The 9,541-nt window shown below is 50.4% G+C and overlaps 1 protein-coding gene across 1 annotated transcript; it reads right to left on the reverse strand.

Annotated features, from left to right (window-relative positions):
• Positions 1-5,791: 5,791 nt before the first annotated feature.
• On the reverse strand, positions 5,792-9,340 carry LOC124695101 (leucine-rich repeat receptor-like serine/threonine-protein kinase BAM2). The gene is made up of 2 exons (XM_047227989.1): positions 6,784-9,340; positions 5,792-6,431 (listed from the first exon to the last, which is right to left on the reverse strand). The coding sequence occupies exons 1-2, from the start codon at positions 9,338-9,340 to the stop codon at positions 5,998-6,000; spliced, it is 2,991 nt and encodes a 996-aa protein (XP_047083945.1). The 3' UTR covers positions 5,792-5,997.
• Between the last annotated feature and the right edge of the window lie 201 nt (positions 9,341-9,541).

Raw genomic sequence — 9,541 nt, forward strand, 5'->3', positions numbered from 1 at the left:
TAGAGAACGAAGCTCTTGGAGAAGGAGCTCAATCTAGGGGCCAGAAGCTGGCTGAGCAAGTTATCCTAGTTTGTTTAGCTGTGAAGAACATATCCTATGCATGATACTTGCACTGACGCTGAGCAAGTTATAACATAGAAACATATCCTATGCATGATACTTGCAGTGACGCTGATGAAGAACATCAAGAACAACTACGACAGCTAGTTTGCTAGGTGCAACTATGTGTTAATGTCATATGCATGTTGCATAATGAATGCAACCTATGTAGTACTTGGCAGTGAAGTGAACAAGTTATCCTAGTTTGTCTAGCTGTGAAGAAATTATCTATAGTAAGCTTTGAACAAGTTGTCTGGTAGTCTAATGTGTCAGTTAAAAACCAATGTAATACTGAACAAGGGCTGAAGTGCCAATCTATCTATGTAATGACTTTGTTATGGATGTTTTAAGTTATATTTGGTGCATGGATATGTTTCTATGTTATGGATGACAAATTCTTGGGTCTGAACTCATATAAAAATATAGAATAAGACTGCAATGCACATTTCTATATAGAAAACTGATATAGCAATTTAAGATAGATATCAAAGTAGCCATAATGTAACAAAATGGTAGCCACATTGTCATCTAGTTCCAAGTGCCAAATGTGAAGCACAAAATTAAATTATTATTACAACCAAACTAGCACATCTACTTCCTCCTAGGAGGCCTGAACTCATTGAGCATGTTTACTTTTTCCACTTTTTGGGTGTCAAATGCATCTGCATCATCATTCACTTCATCATTGTTGGATTGAGCAGCCTTGAGTGTAGCCATGAGTTGAGCCATGTCTCTTGCTTCTTGCTGCATTTCTGCTCACTTTGCAACCTTTTGTTGAGCTCTCTCTAATTGCTTTCTCTCCTTCTTAGAATTCTTCTCCATTGCTTATTGCTTATATTTTGTAGCAACATGTCTTCTCACCTCCTCAATATCTTCCTGGTCTCAGCTTTTGCCTTTTTTCTGAATCTCTGCATCAATTCTTCTCTGCTCCCTCTTAGTAGCTTGTTCGGCTGATCTTGTTGCTGCTTCCCCAGCCTTCTTCTTCTCTTTCTCAATTCTCTTTGTTGCTGCATCCTCTGCTTTCTTTAGCTTGTTTGCAAGCTTAGCTTCTAAAATTTCCAACTTCTTTTTTTTCCATGACTTTCTTGTGTTGTTGTTGCATGTATATCAACCTATGAGCTAGCTCATCTTGTCTGGTACTGTTGGTAGGTGTAGGAGGTTGGCCTAGCTCCTCTCTTGCTGAAGAGATGAATGTGGACTTTGGAGTGGGAATTAGCTCCATGTTTCTCACTACTGACCTCTGCAAAATAATGGTACATGTTATAATTAGAAAAATGCATGTTGGTAGGCAATGCAAGTAATTGCGGGGCTTGTACAAATTACCTGTTGGGACGTTGTTGCTACTACAGCTTCTTGGTATATAGGCATGTGACTACTAGTAGGATTGTATTGGAGGGGTTACTTTTTGTGATGATGATGGTTCTGAAGTAGGTGTACTAACAAATGGATCGGGGAAGTTAGTCCATTTTTGAACCAATAACAACCATTTCTGTTGGGCTCAGGCTGCCCACAATAGTTGAATGCATAATAACACCTCTCCTACTCATCCTTTTACCTCCACCTCCGCAATCTACTTCACTTGGTGCCTTTCTTCTATTTTTGGTTGGTCTGCCAGCATGTTTTTTGTACAATGTTGGATGCATTTTAGGACCATTCATCTTCTCCCACTCAGATTTGTCCTTGCATGAGTACACTATGTTACCATAAGCTCTATTGTGCATCTCCGCTGAATAGCACTTGTAAACAAGTGAAAGGGGATCAATTCTTTCATTCCTAACAACAAACAATAGATGAGGACATGGGATTCCAGATTTTTCCTATCTATTGCAGCTATATGTTTTTGTCTTGAGGTCCACAATGTAGTCATTTGGTGTAGCATTGTACATTTGAGAAACAGCAAATAAACCATCTCTTGTTCCATCTACAAAGCAATTGTTAGCAAGTTATATATTTTTGTCCACTCTCTTTTTGATCTTTGGGCAAATTGGACATGTCCGTTTCATCTTTTCCTTCTATTTGTTGTAGTTCCTAGTCATTATATGTGCGTTGATCCTTTCAAACATTGAAAGAAGAGGTAGCTCCCTAGCTTCAATAATATATCCGTCAAAATAGAAGACAGTATGAATTAGCAGAATTCAGTTATAGCTAGATGATCATATGTTTTGATTCAGGGAACACTGCTTTAACAACATTGATGAGGTCTTTTTGTTTGTCAGACATGACATTCCATGGAGTTGTGTTTACTATGCCTAGATCATGCTTCAGGTTTCCAGTAACCATGTCCAATTTGTTGTGTAATCAACTTCAACTGCAGCTACTGCTATTGGGAAAATGCAGTCATTAGGATCCATTCCAACATCAGTTAGCAGTTGTCCCCTATATCTTGTCTTGATGAAACACCCATCCACAAATAAGACATGACTCCATCCTTGAAGAAAGCCCTTTTTGCTAGCTTCCAAGCACATGTACATCTTTGAAATCTACAGTTTGGAACAAATGATAGGAAAAAGGAGTTGTTCTTAGTTCATTTGCGTAGTCCCACAGTAGCTTGCACAATTGGATCTCTCTAAAACCTAGCCTAAAACCCCAGCCAAAGACACACAACAGAGCACGTGCTCTGCTCTGTTCAACCTTCATGGAAAGAACGAGAATAACACCATCTACCAAAATCCGAAGCCCTAAATAATTTCTCAAGCCAAAATTCGAAGATTTTAATCATGGATTGGGGAGAGCCTTACAATAAAGGGGCGGTGGAGCATCTTCCGGCCTCAGACGAGGCGCTATCGCCGTCCTCCTACAACGCCTTAGCAACACCGCCTTGATGCATGTGCAGCGTTGTGACATCGATGACAACCGCCACCACTCCGCCAACCACTCCGCCGCTCTACCACTCCCAATCGATGAGCATGGAGGGCATGATCAACGACCTAACTAGCGTAGATGATGGACATAATGGACACTCTTGAGGGGTTGATCTGGCTGTGAGTTAGAAAGTGGAGGGGCATTTCTGCAAAAATGTCAGGGAATGTCCGAGGCAAGACACATCTTTACTGGCAAACAGGCCCCGCAGGTCTCCTGGGAGGAGTGTGACCAAACTGATCCGTGCCGCAAGTTCATGGACCTCACGCTCCTGGCATGTGGGCCCTCCTCACCAACGTCGGCCCATACGCGCGGTGTACCGAGCGGAGTGACCATAGAAAACATTTCAGACATATTTACTTACCGCCCCAGCATATTTCCAATGTACGATGACTAATCTGATAGGAGCCGACAAGTTCATGTACTAACCATGTATTTAATTTTTTTTCTAAACTCTAAACCGTAAAAACCTATTTTTTGAAACAGATTTATCGCATTCATCGCATTCATTGATTAAGAAGAGAGTCCAAATAATTAATGAAAAGCAGGGAGAAATCCATCACCATAACACACACGCTGGATACCCCCCCCCCCCAAACACACTCCTCCAAGGAGGGTCTCACCAAGACAGCACTCGGGCATCATCGTGTTCACACCTCCCCTAGTAGGCCGTATCGCCAACCCAACTGAGCAAACAACTCTTACTTCGCCATAGATGATGGTTGAACCAACCCACACTATAGAGGCCATGTGGAGCAACATAAAGATCTATGCCAAAAACTCAGCCACATGCGACAAGACAACGCGCAACTCCTACTCTGACAAAGAACTACGAAGGAGAACCAGGCTTTAGGCTCGCGCCATGAAAGATCACCGAAGAAACCACCTATCGCTAGTCATCGTTCGCTCCTAGGACCTCGCTGCCGTAGCTTCAGCTTTGCAACAAAAAACAAGGTTAGGAAAACCCACGAACACGCTAGAGAAGAGCCGACTACCTCAACCAAAGCCATGTCTCTGACATCACTCGTCCCTGCTGTCGTGAACGCTAATATGTTGCCCTTCCATTGGTCCCGCTTGACGATGTCCAACTCCAAAGACGAAGCCCCCAAGAGGGAATACGGCACAAAAGCGCCGCCATCCTTTGATCGAAGAAGGTCAAGGGTTTCCCCCGGAACTGCACCGTCATCCAGATCTGTGCGGGATGGGTGTGGCAACAATGAAGCAATGCCTCCGAGAAGGTGAACGACAACCGCAACCGCCACCATCGCAAGATACATAACTAGGTCCTTCACCCAAGTTCCCGGCACACCCTCAGCAACATAATAGCCTACATCGACAACGACAAGCCCACCAACCACCACCACCATCGAACGTGCATGTCGATGAAGAAACACCAATATCCACTGTAGTCAACCGCACCTCACAAAGACCATTCTCACAATGGCCGACTGGATGTAAAACCACCGGACATAGCACGAGCCATCCTTCCCTTCCGAGCACCATCTTGGCAAGGAACACGTGAGCATTTCCTGAGGCCAAGAACCACCACGGTTCCGGGCCCGCGGCCATACCTCAGGCACGTGGAACGAGCACCACACACGCCATAAAATCCTGCTAGGACCACTGATGCGTTAGTGGCACGGAGCCACCCTCTGCATACCAACCTCCCTCAGCACCGGCCACCCACACCACCACTGGATCTGTTGCCATGGGCCGCCGCAAGCTCTTCCGCGCCACTCCAGCACACCCCCATCCCGGGGACGGCCTTCCACCGCGATAAACGGGGGGTGACCACCTTTTGGAAGCGGGAGTGCGGCCACCGATGCAGAGGAGGCCTACGGAAGCATGGGAGGCCTTCAACAGGGGAAGCCCGGCGGCGCAGATTTGGTCACCCCTGGCATCGCCCGGGGGGGGGGAGGAGGGAGGGCAACACGAGGGGTGGTTTTTTTCTCTTAACCTTAGGGGTGGGGTTTTCCCATAGAACCTCTATCATTGCTCTTGGTCACGTCATATTAGATGACATAACTGATGTACATGACACGTCATTTAGTTTGGAATGGTGTGATCCAGCTTTTTCTCCATTTAGAGGGTTTGAGAATTTTTTCAGATGGTCTGAGATCGTTGAGTCCAGCCATATTTGATGTCGGGACCTAAATGAACAAACAAAACAAATAGGCATGGCTTAGATGTTTTCACTGATCCTAGGTTTTACATGGCTAAATCTAGTGACTCAAACTAGCCATCTAACATGGCATGACTACAAGCATCCATCAAAATTTTGAAGTTCTACAAGAAGTCATAAAAGTTTTAAAGTTTTGTAAGAAGATATAAGTGACTGCAGATTTGATGCACCCGAGTACCTGTGCTCCTGATTTTCATAATATTTAAAAATCATACTTTTGTATTTAAAAAATTATAAATTTTATTCCACAAATAAATGCACATGTTCGAAATACTCGTGTAAAATTTTGGTAGAAATTGCATTGTATTTTAAGATATGGAAAAAATATCAAATTTGTGGCTGTGTATAAGGATGGAAAATTTAGATTTTTATCAGAAATTTATATTTTTCCTATAGCCCAGAATACAACATAGTTTCATCCAAAATTTACACCCTACCTTCGGAATGTTTATATGTATGTGCATATTTATTTTCATATTTTTTGAAATCACAGAAATATGTTTTTTCACAAACCAAGAACACTAGTGCTCATGTGCCAAATATCCTTTTTCGGATAAAAGTGGTTTAGAGTCTGGGAAAGAAAGTGAAAGGACAAGAACTCTCTTTGTGTGAACATGTTTCTTGAACACATGTGTGAATTTAGAACTCGCTTCAACTGCAGAGACCAACTAGCTGCTTTGTACAAGGAGCACACAAATTACAAGGATCTAATCCACACATTATCATACTCATACCACTAATCTAGCAGACTAGCACGGCACATGCTTGCCTCCACTCGCACACGCATACGGACACTACCACATTCCGAGGAGTACACCACAAGGTAGTACAGGGGATGCTACAAGGTTCTACTACCACTAGATGCTGAGTAGATCCTGCTGCGGCGAGGAGCCTTGTGGCCCGTCCTGATCATGTTGCTGCTGCTCCTCTTCTTCTCCTTCCACGGCAACCGGCCGCGTGCCGAGGGTGACCGATGCCGTCCCGGGCATGTCGGCCAGGATCTGCACGACCTCTCTCATCGTCGGCCGCTCGACGCTCTGCTCGGCGACGCAGAGCATGGCGACGTAGAAGACGTGCGTCAGCTCTTGAATGGGGACCGTCGAGAGGCGGGGGTCGGCGATCTTCGTCACACCTTCTTTGGTCGACCCGGTGACCGCCCTCACCCATTGCACGATGTCTACGCCGTCGCCAAACTCGCCGACGGGCTTGCGGCCTGTGACGAGCTCAAGGAGCACAACACCAAAGCTGTACACATCGCTCTTCTCGTCCACCTTCAGCGTGTAGGCGTACTCTGTAGAGGGGTTTTGCACCAAACAAAGAATGCAGCCGCATAAGATCACATGCCAACAATTCCCAAAGATGATCACGACAAAGTGATGAGAGACAGGCTTCGGTCCAGTTCGGGGCATGTACAGCACAGTTGGCGCGATACAGTAAGAACAACCGGAGCATCAAAAAACTAACCATGCGGTGGGATTTCTACATGAAATGGAATGAATCTACATGCAAGTAGTACGAATTAAGGTTCTATATTTGAGGTTTTGCACTTTTTTTTGAAAAAAAGGGCATTGAGGTTTTGCACTTGCCACGAGTATTTGTGCAAGATGAAAACAGAGTAGGGCAGAGGTAGGAGTAATGCATACCGGGAGCGATGTAGCCGTAGGAGCCGGCGATGGCGGACATGCACTCTGAGCCGCCGGCGTTGCTGCCGTGGAGGAACTTGGCGAGGCCGAAGTCGGCGACGTGCGCCTCGAAGTCGGAGTCGAGGAGGATGTTGTTGGACTTGACGTCGCGGTGCAGGATCGGCGGCGAGCAGTCGTGGTGCAGGTAGCAGAGGCCCTTGGCCGCCTCCACGGCGATCTTGAACCGCGTCGCCCACTGCAGGTGGCCGCCCTTCTTGCCGTGGAGCACCTCGCCGAGGCTGCCGTTGGGCATGTACTCGTACACCAGCAGGTTCGTCTCGCGGTTCGCCGCGAACCCGAGCAGCCGCACGATGTGCCGGTGCCGGATGCGCCCCAGCGTCTGTATCTCCGCCGAGAAGCCGTAGTCGTCGTGCGCGGAACCCGACCGCCCGATGGCGGACAGCCGCTTCACGGCCACCACCGCGCCGCCCGGCATCGCGCCCTTGTACACGATCCCGGACCCGCCCTTGCCGATCACGTTCTCCTCCTTGAGGCAGTCCAGCACGTCGTCCACCGCGAAGTCCAGCCGCTGGAACGCCGTGATCCGCCACGCGCGCGCCTCAGCCGACCGCTTCAGAGACCGCGCCTTGAACACGGCCGCGCCGGCGAAGATGATGGACAGCGCGAGGAGGCCGAGCACGAGGAGGAGCTTCGAGGTTGAGGAGAGCGACCCGATGCCCGACGTGGCGACGCCGTGGGTGGTGCCGCACGGAGACAGGAAGGCTCCGCAGAGGCCAGGGTTGCCGGCGAATGAGGTGGAGTTGAAGTAGGCGAACTGGCCGGTGGCCGGGACCTCACCGGAGAGGTTGTTGTAGGAGAAATCGACGGCCGTCAGACTCTGCATTCCGGCGATCGACGGCGGGATCGCCCCCTCGAGCGCGTTGCTGGATAGGTTGAGGTAGTTGAGGATTCGTAGGTTGGCGAGCGCCGTCGGGATGCTGCCGGAGAGCTTGTTGCCGGACAGGTCGAGGAAGCTGAGCAGCCTGCATCCCGCAATCGCTGGAGGCACCTCCCCAGATATCAGGTTCCCTGACATGTCCATCTTCGAAAGCTGCTGCAGCTTCCCAATGGCTGGTGGGAGCTCGCCGGACAGCTTGTTGCCGGCCACCAGAAGCTTCTGCAGCCCCACGAGCCCACCGATCCCCGCCGGCACCGAGCCGGACAGTCGGTTGTTGTACAGGCTCAGTTCCCCTATCGACGGCGACACCTTGCCGGCGTCCAGCTGGAGCCCGCCGGACAGCAGATTGTCATGGAGCTCAATCTGCGTCAGGTTCTGCAACGTGAACAGCTTGGCCGGAATCGTCCCGTTGAGGTAATTGTCTCCCAGCCGTATCCTCGTCAGCGACCGGCACCCAGCGAGCCCGTCGGGAATGCCGCCAAACAGCGAATTCCCCAGCGCGATGAACGTCTCGAGACGCTCGCCGGCGCAGAGCTGGGTCGGCAGAACGCCGGTGAGCTTGTTCGTGCTCACGTCGACGATCCTCAGCTTGGTTGCCGCCACGCCAAGCTGCGGCGGCACTCCGCCGGTGAAGTTGTTCTCCCACAGCTGCAGCACCTCGAGGTTCGGCAGCTCGCCGACGAACTCCGGGATCTCGCCGGCGAGGCGGTTCCGGAAGAGGTTCAGCAGCGTCATGTTCTTGAGCGCCGCGAAGGTCGCGGGGATTTCCCCGACGAACAGGTTGTTGGACAGGTCGAGCGACTTGAGCGCCGCCATGGCGCCAATCTCTGTCGGCAGCCGCCCGGACAGGGCGTTGATCTGAAGGAACAGAGTGTCGAGCGACGTGAGGTTCGCGACCTCCGGAGGGACCTTCCCGGAGATCCCGCAGCTGGCCATGTCGAGCCGCACGAGCTGCCGCAGCCTGCCCAGCTCCGGCGGTATGCCGCCGGTGAAGCTGTTGAAGTAGCCGAGGTACAGCTCCCTGAGCGTCGTCAGGTTGCCGAGCTCCGGCGGTATCTCCCCGGTGAGCTCATTGCCGGAGAGGGCCAGGTACCGGATGCGGCTCCATTGGCCGTACGACGTGGGGATGCTGCCGGAGAAGAAATTGCCGCCGAGGTGGAGGTGTATGAGGTTGGTGAGGTTGGGGAGCGCGGCCGGGAGCGGGCCGGTGAAGTTGTTGTTGTAGAGGTCAAGAACGCGGATGTTGCTGAGGCTGGAGATGAGCTCGTCCGGAAAGCTGGAGTTGAAGAGGTTATTGGAGAGGTTGAGGGACTGGAGGTGCGTCAGGGAGGAGAGCGGCGCGGCGGGGATGGGGCCGGTGAGGTTGAGAGCGGAGAGGTCGAGGGAGATGACGCGCGAGCCGGCGGCGTCGCAGGAGAGGCGCGGCCACGAGCAGAGCGGCGTGACTGGCGTCCAGTGCGCGGAAAGGTAGCCCGAGGGATCGGCGAGCACCGCGGAGAGGTTGAGGAGGGCGGCTGCTTCCAGGGAGGCGGCGGAGGTGGAGGAATCGGAGGCTGTGGAGTGAGCAGCAATGGCGAGGAGGAGGAGGACGGGGAGGAGAAAGGTGGAAGTGGCGGCCATGGAGCGTGCCATGGATGGGGACGGTGATGGAGTGGCGCTGGAGTTCAGGCGGACTGCTCGCGTGGGATATATGCGTGCGCAAATCTTCAGTTTCTATATCTTTCCTGTTTTTTTCTCCCTCTCTCAAATCTTCAGTTTCTATTTCTTCTTTGTTTTTTACCCTCCTTCTCTCTTTGTTTTCCTCTGTGCAAAATAAAGCAT

This window comes from Lolium rigidum, chromosome 3, assembly GCF_022539505.1.
Source record: "Lolium rigidum isolate FL_2022 chromosome 3, APGP_CSIRO_Lrig_0.1, whole genome shotgun sequence".
Classification (NCBI taxonomy): domain Eukaryota; kingdom Viridiplantae; phylum Streptophyta; class Magnoliopsida; order Poales; family Poaceae; genus Lolium; species Lolium rigidum.

Excerpts from the sequence above, each read along its gene's own strand:
- LOC124695101 (XM_047227989.1), bottom strand. The coding sequence starts at position 9,340 with ATGGCCGCCACTTCCACCTTTCTCCTCCCCGTCCTCCTCCTCCTCGCC. Across the intron at positions 6,432-6,783 it reads CTACGGCTACATCGCTCCCG|AGTACGCCTACACGCTGAAG; the intron begins GTATGCATTACT and ends ACCCCTCTACAG.